This window comes from Vombatus ursinus, unplaced genomic scaffold (genome assembly GCF_900497805.2).
Source record: "Vombatus ursinus unplaced genomic scaffold, bare-nosed wombat genome assembly UNPS02000582.1, whole genome shotgun sequence".
NCBI classification, from domain to species: Eukaryota; Metazoa; Chordata; class Mammalia; order Diprotodontia; family Vombatidae; genus Vombatus; species Vombatus ursinus.
The window spans coordinates 8,135,042-8,148,541 of NW_020940360.1; the positions used below are offsets into that span (position 1 = coordinate 8,135,042).

At 38.8% G+C, this 13,500-nt stretch overlaps 1 protein-coding gene across 1 annotated transcript in view; it reads left to right on the plus strand.

Annotated features, from left to right (window-relative positions):
* The window catches only part of LOC114038547 (carbon catabolite-derepressing protein kinase-like), a 107,908-nt gene that overhangs the window by 89,235 nt on the left and 5,173 nt on the right, over positions 1 to 13,500 (plus strand). The window contains exons 8-9 of the mRNA XM_027855859.1: positions 5,074 to 5,251; positions 12,168 to 12,393. Coding sequence (XP_027711660.1) covers positions 5,074 to 5,251; positions 12,168 to 12,393 — 404 coding nt within the window. The remainder of the gene's footprint in view (positions 1 to 5,073; positions 5,252 to 12,167; positions 12,394 to 13,500) is intronic.

The window sequence follows — 13,500 nt, forward strand, 5'->3', positions numbered from 1 at the left end:
TCTATCCCCCAGCTTTAGACAAATCAAACTAGATGATAATCCTACTGTACTCTACCTTGGTCAGATCATATCTGTATTGTTGTATTCATTTATGGGCACCATATTTTACAAGGACATTAGTCCTTTTTAAAAGTCAGTCAGTGAACAATTACATTAGATTGTGAGTTTCATGAAGGCAAAGAATATCTTTCACCCTTTTTTGTATCCCCAACACTTAGCACAGTGCCTGCGACATAGTAGATGCTTAAAAAACGTTTATCAATTGATAAACTAAACCAGCATTTATTAAATGACTCCAAGTCACTCATCTTACAAATGAGAAAACTGAGGTTTAATGAAGTGACTTGCTCAAGGTCACAGAGGAAAAAGCAGCAATATCAGTATTCAAACACAATTCTTTTTACTCCAGATTCAATGCTACTTCCACTGCCCCTACATTATCACTATGATTGGGGTGTAGGGTGCATCCAGGGAAGACTAGTACCTCTGGTGTCTGAAGGCTGCCAAGTCCTTTTCAGGGCTACTTTCTGCTTTTGGTGTCCATCTGTTCCACCCAACTCTCACCTGTGGCTCCAAGAAGCTCTAGCATGCACAACAGCCATACCCTGGTAAATCATTTCACAGATGGCCTAAAACAGGTCAAGGGTAACTAAGGGATCTCAAACCTGTTGGTGAGTTATGGTGGTGTCTACTCCAAGCATGTGAAGACTTCCCCTGGTAGAATGGGTGGGTGAGAACGATTTGTTCCAACGGTCATGAAGGCAGCTGAAGCAGGTGCCATGGAGCGCTTAGAGCTTGGTTAGACATCAAAGACGCCAAGGACATCCACTGCATCTTCTGTCCTGTCACTGGCCTGTGATGACTCTAGAGGAGAGAGTGACATCAATGACTTCGTGCAACTCTGCCTCACTTAAATCTAATTTACGCATGAATCAAAGGACATCACCCACACCATTTTACCATTTTACATGTCTTAAAGTCCTATGGTGACAGGCAAGTGACAAAGCAGCAGGTACGGATACAATGGGAGCTGTAGTTACAATCCTCACATTGGTAGCCCAGGCCATAGGGTCGTTTCTCACTGGAAGCAGCGGTGGGATTCAGCAGTCCCATGACTGTCTGAGCAACCTTTTAAAGATTGCACTGCTCACCTCCTGGTATGGGGAAGGGGCTAGAAAAGGTGCTCTAAATTTGAAACTATGCCCAAAGTGCTACAACAATGTGCATACCATTTGACCCAGCAATACCACTTCTAGGGCTGTATCCTGAGGAGATCATACAAATGGGAAAAGGGCCCTCATTTTGTGGTGACAAAGAATTGAAAATTGAGAGGATGCCCATCAATTGGGGAATGGCTGAGCAAGTTGTGGTATATGAATATAATGGAATACTATTGTGCTATAAGAAATGATGAACAGGCTGACTTCAGAAAAACCTGGAAAGACTTTCATGGTCTGATGCTGAGTGAAATGAACCAGGAGAACATGGTACACAGTAACAGCCACATTGTGTGATGACTAACTTTGATAAATTTAACTCTTCTCAACAATGCAAGGATCTAAGACATTTCCAAAAGTCTCATGATAGAAAATGCTATCCACATCCAGAGAAAGAACTATGGATGTTAAACTTGGAAGTTGGGTAGGTAGAAGGAGCTAAGTGGCCCAGTGGGTAGAGCACTGGACCTGGAGTCAGGAAGACCTGAGATCAAGATCCTTAGTAATTGTGTGACCTTGAGCAAGTCGCTTGATTTTTTTCTGTCTCAGTCTCCTCATTTGCATAATAATAGCACCTATCTCACAAGATTGTTCTGAGGATCAAATGGGAAACTGTAGGTAAAGCACGTTGTAAACCTTATAGTAATATTTAATGATAGGTGTTATTAGTATGTTCCCCATAGCTATCTATAGAGTCTCAATTATAAATTCCTAGTATAGATTCCTAGTTTTCACTAAGAAAGTAATAATTTTAAAATATGCCAAATACGTGCCAAAATAAAAACTTACAGAACAGAAAAATCAGGAGTGGGTTGGAATTTATCCATTTTATAAAAGGATTTTTCATATTCTCACAATAATTTCCCACAGTTTTCTTTTGTATAGAGCTCCCCTAGTGCATTTAAAATATATGAAACATTCTGTGTCAAACTATCCAGCTCAACATTTGGTCTCTGAAAGTGGCATCAAGGGACATGTTAAGGAAAGACATGATTGTCTTTCTTGACATCAACCTCAACAGTTAAGGCCATTCACTCAAATACTCTAATTTCCCTTAGTAACCCATTAAGGATCTGTCATCCATGAATGTATCTGAACCATTTTTGAAGCTATTTATATGTTCCATCTGTACCAGTTTTTGAGGTAATGGATTCCATAAGCGTATTACCCAAAAGGTGAAGTAATACTTTTTATTTATCCTAAATTTTACTCTTCAAATCTTCAAGTATAATATGCTGATAACTGATAAATGACTGGGGGAGAAGCATCAAGTGTAGAAAATGCTTTCAATAAGTTTGGCAATGAAGTATAGGATCAATAGCTGGAAGAATGATAAGGGTTGAGAGAAGAATTATTAGGACTGGGGAAACCTGAGAATATTTGTAAGGAGATGTGAGTTTCAGGTTTAGGAGGAAAGATAAAAAGCTCAGTTTTCAACCTATTGAAGTTTTTTGGTATACTGATGGAATTTGAGGAAAAGATTAAAGATACATGAGGAATACAGGGAAATGATGTCCCAGAATGAGATGAGAGGAGAATGGGATGATGAGTATTGACAAAGGAATGAGTCTTAAAAAGGTATAGAGATACCTTCTATGACTAAAAGGAAGGAGAAGAAAACTTTTTAAGAAATTGAGGCAGAAGACTAAGGGATTTCCCTATGTTCTCAGAGAAGTAGAATGTTCAGTCATCTGCTATAATTATCTATCCTCCAGATATCTGTCAAAGAGATATTGATGAAATAACAACGTCATTCCTCAGCTCAATACACTCAAATTTTATATCCATCTCCAAATTCCAAACAAATTCGCTATTGTTTGTAATATCCAATATAAGCTCCTCTGTTTGGAATTTCATGCCCATTGTATTTTGCTTCTACTTTACCTTTCCAAGCTTCCTCTGTCATTCTCCCCCTATTATTCCTCTTCACATATTCTACAGTATAGCTATTCTGGTCGTCTTGCTGTTCCTCACATACAATGTCCTATCTCCCATTTCTTTGCCTTTGCATACAGGCTATTCCTCATGCTTGGAATTCACTCCCTTCTCATATCCAACTCATAGGCTCCCTAGTTTCATTCAACATTCAGCCCATATGGGTTTTATCTCCCAAATGAGGCTTTTCCTGTTACCCTGGATACCAGGGTCTCATCCCACCAAATTATATTATTATTAGCCTTGTAAACACTTATACATGTATTTATTGTTTCCTTGGATAGAATGCAAGCCCCTCAGTGGCAGGGACTACTTCATTTTTGTCTTTGAATCTCCAGCTGGCACAGTACCTTGCAATAGTGGGCCCTTAACAAATGCTTGTGGATGGATGGATGGATGGATGGATGGATGGATTGATTGAGGTTTGGGATTAAGGACCAATATTGAAGACAAGAGAAGAAAAGTTTTAGAATGAGATAAGGAGTCGATGAGGACAGAAAGATAGTCTAGTAACAGTGAATGACCACATGAGGTTATATATCATAAATCTGCTTAAATACATTTCTGCATTCAATGTGTTGCAATATATTATTTTGGTTTAAGCATATGAAGAAAATCTGACCTCACACAGATATGTAGTTGGAAAAGGGAAGACTATTTTAATAGGCAAATAACCTCTTAGGAGTATTATGAAAATAGTTTTGACCTCACAGACCTTCTGACCCCCAGGGGTCCATGGACTACACTTGGAGAACCACGGCTCTTTATAATTTTGTACTTTGATTATATCACATCTTCATCATTCCAGGCTGAAGATTCTTATTCCTTTTTTTTTCCTTTCTCCTCCTATAGCATGATCCCTGTTCCCATCACTATTTTAGATGCTGAACCTTCTTTAGTTCCATGTATCTTCATTGACGTACAGCAATCAGAACTGCAGTATAGGAATCCAAGCACAGTTAGTTGCATTATTGACTTAGAGGGAACTCATGTAATGCTTTCTGTTTTATTTCGATGTTCAACTTCCAATCAGTCACCAATTTTATTTCTATTTGAAGGCAGTTTCAGTCAGAGCAGTCACTGAGCCAGTGACTTTAGGGAGTACTTTATATAATTATTGCTCAGTCCTTTCTCTAACTTCACATTCATCAGGCTAATAAGGATCATTTGAATTCTTTTTTTACTAATGTTAATTGTCTTACAGCAGCCCACGCTGAAGCATAGCAGTCCCTTTTCTTCTATGATCTTAACTTCCTAAGTTCTTCCTGCAAGTTATGACTGTCATGTTATGATGACATTCCCTTGCCCAAAAGGCAATTTTTCTGTATACTTTGCATCCAAGTTATGCATTAAAAAAATTTCCAGTGATGTCAGTCTTAGTACTTATCCCTGGAAGAAGCCACTATTTATACTTTTCCATCCAGTGAAAAGTCCACTTATATCCACTCTTTGTTTCTTCTCAATAAGTAAGGATTTTCTCCTTGAAAAAAATCACTTATCACATTTCTCCCTCATCACTAACCCAAACATAGATAGCCTTAAGATTTTCATACCTCTGTTGCCATTGTGACTACACAGACCCCAAGATTACCCATCTATCCATTCAATCTGTTTAGTGATACCTTTGAATCACAGCAGAATTGATTCATAGGCAGCAGAGATCATTCAAAAGGGGATGCTTTTGTTTACAAGATCCATTGTTTTAATGCCCACCTTCTACCATAAGATTGATAGGACTATTGGCAGACCATGTTACCCAAGTGTAATTCTTTCATCTCATTTTTGTATGATTTTCATATGTCTAATGAAAGTAATTTTCCCAGATAATGGTATCTGTTCCATTCAAACACATCAACATAGCTTGGACATTCATACAACTGAGTCCAAAACTCTCATGAAATACTTGTCTTGGCATTTTCAGGCTCCATCCTGAGGACCTTAACTCCACAGTTCTGAACTACATGGCAAACACCATGGAACCTGGTCTCTCAGAAATTATCAGTGTGCTGATAAACAATAAGCCATCTTCCATCATGGCATCCTACAGCTTGCTGCTGAAGAAACTAGTGAAGTCTCAAAAGGAGAATAAAAGCCTGAAGGTATGTATGAATTTCACTGAGAGCAAACCTATGCAGTCAGTATTTCTTTTCTTGGGGCAGCTAGGTGGCCCAGTGAATAGAGCACCGGCCCTGAAATCAGGAGAACCTGAGTCCAAATCCGGTCTCAGACCAAACACTTGACACTTACTAGCTGTGTGACCCTGGCCAAGTCATTTAACCTCAATTGCCCCCCCAAAAAAATTCTTTTCTTAACACTTCCCTGGAATTGAATAGTTATGATGCCCACAAAATAAATATGGGAGCTTGTTAAATGCTTAAATAGATGATAATAATGATGAAGATGGATGATGCAAAGGGGTCAAATTTTAATATTTTGCTTTCTAAATATAGACTTTGTATCATCTTTCATAGCACAAAAGATTTTTCTAGTAATTCATGTACTTATCAAACATTTATTAGGCATCTTCTTTGTATAAAATCTTACATTAACAGGATGGATGACAATGTTTAGTGGGTTTGGAGTGGGAAGGCTTGGGTTTGAACCCCAGCTCTGCCCTAGAACACCTGTATTACCTCAGCAAGTCCCTTCCCCTAGCGTGGCCTTATTTTTAAAATTAGAAAGTTGGACTATATATGATCTCTAAGGTCCAGCTCAAAATACTATGAACTGTTTAGTGAAGTATAAGACGTGGTCCTTTCCCACAATCTAGTTGGGAGGAGAGCCTAAGACCCAGAAAAAGTTAAATGACAAGATAGGAGTAAAGTAACAATTTGAGATACCGGTGTTATGTCTGACTCTACTCTTTCACTCTGTTTCTCAAATGTTGAGATGTTTCCTTTCTGAGATCCTGGATTAGGTAGCTACCTTGCCAGGGTATGTTGTCAGTGTCTAACATGGTCACACAAGCAAGGCCCTTTCCTCGAGGGGAATTCAGTAAGGAAGGCATCTTCCAGTTCTGTCTAGACACCACAGACCATTCTGAAACAGCCCACTCACATTCTCTGATCAACACCCCTGGTCCTGTCACCAGACCACAAAAACTACAATCATATGACTCATATAGGTAATCGTGCTAAAATAACTATCCCATTGGCTCCACTCTGTGTAATGCCAAAGGCCTTCTTACAGATTTTCCAACTTCCCTCTTCAAGTCATCTTAATAAAGGTGATCCCCACAGCTCAAACATTAAAAGCTTGCCTCGGAAAAGGCAGAAATTTGGCAAGCAAAGGGTTTTCAATCTAACTTCCAAGGCATATGTGCAATAGAGTTCTCATCTACTCAGAAAAAAAGGGGGGGATAACCATCATTTGGTCCAAAGACTGATTTGTGCTCCAGAGAATGCTTATTCTTTTATCCAAAGTTGCATTCCAGCAAGAGGGTTCCCTCCTTCAAACTGAGATTTTGCAGGCTTTGTCCCTGTTGGCTTGGGTGGATACTTTGGATTTTTTAAAAATTATATTAAATTCCTAAGTTGAGTTATTCATTTTTGAAATGGAAGAGGGAAAGAATGATCCTGCTTTGTGCCAAATGTCTAGAAAAGAATGTTTATTTTATTTGTTTTACTCACTTTAATCTCTGTAGGGGAGGAAGATCTGATTTTTTTAAGTGGGTAGGATGATAAATCTGCTGTAGTTTATAAAGTTCAAGCTAAATGTGGGTTTGTTCATCCATATTTGTACACACTCACACACACACACACACACTCTCACTCTCACTCTCTCTCTCTCTCTCTGTCTCTCACACTTCTTTGTTTTTTCTAAAGCACATCATCCAAAGCAAAAACAACCAAAATTATCAAAAAATTTTCCTCCACTAAATTGTCACACTTCTCCCAAATCTGAAAATTTCAGCAAGGTGAGAGCCCTTACTGCACTCTGTGGAAAGCAGACAGCACCAGCACCCTCCCAAGGCCATGTTTCTTTCTTCTTTCTTTCTACACAAAACAAAAGGGGGAGAGGGGTAGGAAAAGGATCCCTGGAGTTGGCGCTACACATAGCCTTGATTAGTACTTAAGTTATAAATAAAAAGGCTTTGAAGGTGTGGATACAGACATGCCAAGGTTTAGAAACAAGAATGATCCCTCCCTCAAAACAAAAGAATGCAGTTTCTCATGGGTTACCATGGGACAGTTAGGTGGTGCGGTGGATGGAGTATTGTGCCTGGAGTCAGGAAGACTCATCCTCCTGAGTTCAAATCTAGCCTCAGGCACTTAGTAGCTGTGTAACCCTGGGTAAGTCATTTAATCTTTCTGTCTCCATTTCCTCATCTGTAAAATGAACTGGAGAAGGAAATGGCAAACCACTCCAGTATCTTTGCCAAGAAAACCCCAAACAAGGTCATGGAGAGTTGGGCAGGACTGAAACCAAATCAACAGTAGGAAGGGAGATACGCATAGGCAACACGGTTGGCTGGTGATCACACGTAGGTAGGGAACTGGGGATAGACTAGTGCTGATATCAATAGGCAAGTTGCTTTCTTAGCTGAGCTAAGATTAAATAGATGATAATAATGATGAAGATGGATGATGCAAAGGGGTCAAATTTTAATATTTTGCTTTCTAAATATAGACTTTGTATCATCTTTCATAGCACAAAAGATTTTTCTAGTAATTCATGTACTTATCAAACATTTATTAGGCATCTTCTTTGTATAAAATCTTACATTAACAGGATGGATGACAATGTTTAGTGGGTTTGGAGTGGGAAGGCTTGGGTTTGAACCCCAGCTCTGCCCTAGAACACCTGTATTACCTCAGCAAGTCCCTTCCTCTAGCGTGGCCTTATTTTTAAAATTAGAAAGTTGGACTATATATGATCTCTAAGGTCCAGCTCAAAATTCATACATACCTTCAGGCTTTTATTCTCCTTTTGAGACTTCACTAGTTTCTTCAGCAGCAAGCTGTAGGATGCCATGATGGAAGATGGCTTATTGTTTATCAGCACACTGATAATTTCTGAGAGACCAGGTTCCATGGTGTTTGCCATGTAGTTCAGAACTGTGGAGTTAAGGTCCTCAGGATGGAGCCTGAAAATGCCAAGACAAGTATTTCATGAGAGTTTTGGACTCAGTTGTATGAATGTCCAAGCTATGTTGATGTGTTTGAATGGATCTTAACAGGATCTCTGTTGCTCTGTTCTCTCTGCTGGGCATCTCCACTGAGCTTTTATTGACTTCTACTCATCTTTAGCTACTGTGTGGTTTCTTTGGTTGCTTTGCCTGCACTGTGCTACCATGATCTTTCAGTGAATTACAGCTGTTAATATGTATTATTTCCCTTGAAGAGTCATAGAACCATAGATCTAAAGCTAGACCTCAAACACCATCGAATCCATTTTACAGATGAGGAAACTGAGGGCCAAGGAGGCAAAGTGATTTATGTAAGATCACACACAGTAAGTCAGTGGAAAGACTTGAACCTGAGTTCTCTGACTCGTGAGCAAATTCTCTCAAATCTCTCAGCTATAACCCCAGAGTCCATCATAGCCTTATCCATTTAGACATACAAGAAGAGCCTAAAGACTTTTGGAGGTTTAGATTGTCTATATTTTGAAGTTATTTTTCCCCTTGCTGTTCCTCTGACTCCCTTAAGACAAACTTTTAACTAAGTTAGGGTCCAGATTTTTTTTTCTGAGTCTTTCACATCCCTGGGTCCTAAGTCTGAACCTCTTTCAAATCATCTTGAGAATTGTGCTTAGTAGAACTGCAATGAAGCTGGGTAGAACTGGGGTGAGGAGACTCTTTTTGACATCCATAATCCACCCTCCCCAACACCACCACTATCCTCCTCCCTCCATTGCCATGCAAATCAACACAAGAACTGGACTGAAAGAGGTTAGGTAGAACTGGTAGAACTGGTAGAACTGGTGAACCTTGCCCTCCTTCTCCTCAGCAACCTAATTGTGGTGCTCCCCATTATTATTTAGCTTTTCAGATATGTCAGAGGCATTTTTATTTTTGTTTTTTACCCATCTATATTCTAGTTGGGAGAATTACCCTGGATTGGTCAGAACTCTTAATTCATTTGACCCAGGAAGTTTTAATGACCCAGGTTCCCCAACTCTGACCCAGGTTATCTATCTACTGTTAGATATCATAGTGGAAGGAGCACTGGATTTGCAGCCAGGAAGACCTGTGTTCAAATATTGACCCAGATACTTATTCAAAAAACATTTATTAAGTGTCTAGTACGGCAGGCACTGTGCTAAGTGCCAGGAACACTAACATGCAAATAGAAAGACAGTCTCTGCCCTCAAAGGGCTTACAATCTAATTGAGGAAAACAAAAGGAAGAGGATTGGGTGGGGTGGGGAGGAGAGTGGTACTCAACATAAGGGTGTGATAGAGAAGTCAGAAGTCCCAGAGTTTTACAGCCAGATGAGAAATGAGATGTTCTGAGCTGAGCCCCCTCCTTAAATGGAGGGCTTGGAGTTCAGGGCCCCACACTCCAACCAGGTAGACAGGGGGTAGTACTGAAGTGGTATACCAAGACTGATGGGATCTTGCAAGATGACGAGGTTTTCCCAATAAAGAGCTTCCTGGAACAAGGACGAGAAGTCTCAAAGTAGTACTACCAGGTGGGAATTTACTAGGTTTTTTTCCTACTCTGGACAAGCCACTTAACTTCTGTCAATGACTTAATTTTCTCATCTATAAAATGGGGAGAATGATAATATACACTTAGGGTGGTTGTTGTTGCTGCTATTATTGTTATTATTACAGTTAACTTGTTCTCTCTTCACCATCTGACCAAGTCAAAACTTGAATTACTTTTCTGACTTCTGGCTAGGTTACAAGAAGCAGCCTGTTTAGAGTTGAGAAGTGCTAAAATAAATAAATGTACTTTCTATTTTATGGAGTGTGATCTTCATTTCATCAAGGCCCTTAGTGAAAATGAGCATTTGAATTTACTGGAATAGGAAAAGGTAACAATTCTACATCTTGAATTCACTGAAGCCTCAATTCCAAGAAAAGACTTCTAATAACTCTGTTTCTAAATTTAAAAAAAATTAAGCTATAGATTTAAATGATCACTTCATAGGTATGGTTCATAGCTAATAAACCAAGCAGACTGAAAGGTACTTTAGTGTTCTTGCTGGTCGTTGAAATGAATGGTGTGTTCAGAGCCCTTTCTCTTTTATTAGCTATGAAAATAACTAACATTCCTGTTTTCTGCTTAGGATTCTAATAGGAGGACCTTTTTTTTTCATCTTTTCTATGTAAGAAAAATATATAATCTAAGGAGATTTGTTCTGTGAAGTTTGGCTTCAGTCAAAGGGCCACACTTGAGGACCTAGAGGGCCATAGTTTCCCCACACCTGATCTAGGCTTTCTTTACTTCTTTTTTTTTTTTTTTTGGCCAGGCAATTGGGATTAAGTGACTTGCCTAGGCTGACACAGCTAGTAAGTGTCAAGTGTCTTGTCTGAGACTAGATTTGAACTTATGTCCTCCTGACTCCAGGGCCAGGGCTCTATCCACTGCACCCCATAGCTGCCCCAGCTTTCTTTACTTTTTAATAGGGAAAATTTTGTAAAGGTAACAGTATAACTTGAGTGTATGTGGGTAGATAGATAAGATAGATGAATAGGTAGATGTAGATGTAGACATGTGTCCATTATGCATATATAATACATATATACTGTAGAAGAAAATAAATAGGAATAATTAAAATGTTTTAAAACTGTACATATGCAAACACTATATCCTCTGAGAAATTTACCCCCTTTGAAAAGCTGAGTATGACATGATTAAAATTTCCCTGTTCAAAATGTAATAAAAAGAATAGCTAACATTCATAGTGCTTTAGGATTTGCTGAACTCTTTATACATATTATCTCATTTTATCCAGCAAGGTAGCATAGTGCATAGAGCAGTGGGCCTACAGTCAGAAAGATGTTGTTCAGTCCTTTTCAGTTGTGTCCAGCTCTTCATGACTCTATTTGGGGTTTTCTTGGCAAAGATACTGGAGAGGTTTGCCATTTCCTTCTCCAGTTCATTTTTACAGATGAGGAAACTGAGGCAAACAGAGTCAAGTGACTTGCCCAGTGTCACACAGCTAGTAAATGTCTGAGGCTGGATTTGAACTTACGAAGATGTGTCTTCCTGATTCTAAGCCCAGGGCTCTATCTGCTGCGCCACCTAGCTGCCTGTTCTGTAGTGCAGAATACCCAATTACAATTAGCTATCAAAAATGTCATGCTTAGATGCTGAAGAAAGCACAGTTTCTGCTCAAAAACTTTCTTGCTCATGTGCTTTATCAATTAGCTCTTAAGCAATCTGGTAATGAAACCAGTAAGAATGAGTTTTCTGATATGCCATGTATAGTAATAGTTTGCAAAAATATTAATGAAAATGTTTTTATAACTAGTAGTGTGTAAAATATTGAAAGACTATTTGACTGCTTTGCCTAAATGTTTATGACCTCTCAAATTCCCAAAAGATGTTCAGATTAAAGGAATAAAGTCAACACTTTATCTGTGTGTATGTGTCTAAAATGTAATTTTAGTTATATGACTATCAGAAGCACACGAAATATGTCATGTCAAACAGGAAACAATAATGTAAGAAGAGAGTATTTTACGTACATTTTATCTTCACTACAACCCTGACGAGGACCAATACTATTAACTTTATTTTACAGGAAAGGAAATTGAGGCACAAGTAAGTTATCTGTCTCCAAGTTCACACCGCTTAAAAGTGGCAGAGCCAAATTCAAACTGAGGTTTTCTGATATTAAATCTCTCTTTTTATAAGGTTTTTTTAAAATAAGTAATGTAAATTTGAAATGAAGTTTCACAAAATTTGACCAAGTTGGTGGTCTTAAAAAAATAATCATAGCCACTGCTTATTTTAATGGTAAGTTAAGAAACACGGGTTGGAACTAACTTTTTGAATTGTTGTTTACTGCTAAATCATCATTTTAGTGATATCTTAAAGGATTTCCTTAACATTTTCAGAAAAACCACATGCCCTCAAAACATGATAACAAATTTCCCAAAACCATAAATCCAAATCCAGAAGGAGAAACTCAGGGTCTGCAAGAGACCAAAGCAGCCACGCTTGGAGCCTTCAAAAAAGGTGATGACAAGACTTTTCTCTCCACACAACACCCAACAGTGCTAGACATCATTCAGGAAGATGAAATTGCTATAACTTTGGAAAACCAAGAAAATTTTCTGGCAGGTATTGTGGTGAGACATGCATCTGCTGCCCTGTTTTGTATTAGTGTGGCCAGAAGGCTTTGTTGCCTAACCCAGGAACCAGAAAGTCCCTAGTCCATTTTGGTTTTTGAGGGATTTTGTTTTGTCTTGTTTTGCTACCAAGGCTTGTTTGTTGAATTGTCTACATGAACTAGGACAGGCCATTTATTCCCACTTATGCTCTATGACTTCAGTACATCAAAGATCTGTGACTTCACAGATCTGTGCTCCTCCTTCCACAAACACAGATCACAGACAACCACTCTCTGTGCCCTAGTGTGCGGAGTGGGCAAACTATTGCCTGCAGGCTAAATTCAGCCCTCTGACTGTTTTCTGTACAGCCCTCAAGCTGAGAATGTTTTTTACATTTTTAAATAAGGCTTTATTTTATCTAAAAATAGAAACTCCATTCTTACTTAGGTCACTGGCCATACAAGATTAGATAGTGGGCAGGAATTGGACTGCAATAGTTGTGTTAACCCCTGCCCTAGTGAATGAATGATTTTCATGACTTGCTTTCATCAAATGGAACACAAATCATATGCTGCTCACTCTGAAGTTCTCTCAAGTATCTATATTCAATATAGGGTCTAACATTTGACTTGAGTCCCAATGTAATGCCTGTTCTGTTCATAGACCAGGCAAGAGCTATAGATATAAGGTGAAAGTATTAACTGGGATTGAATAGCAAAGTAAATACCAGAGAAAGTCAAGAAGTAGAATTATTTTTACTCTCTGCATACAACTAAGTAATCTTGCATATCAGTGAGGGAAGGGTTTGGACTAATTTCCCTAGCAAGCTAAGGTTTAGCCTCAGTTTCAGCTGTCTTATATCACAATTGGAAATTTTTTCCTGTCCATGTCCTCATAGCTCTGTCTCCCAGAAGCCTTGACTGCTTCTTGGCTCTATCTCCAATAACACTGCAGTATAATCAAAAAAATATGGCCAACCCTCTGCTGATAAACATCTTTAGACTTAACGTGACTTTTCCTCAAAGATCAGTCTTATCACTGGTCTTGTACTTGATGAATTTCCAACTTGGTAGGCCCTGCAAGGGCTTGCTAACCCATCATTATCATCATCTTTTGA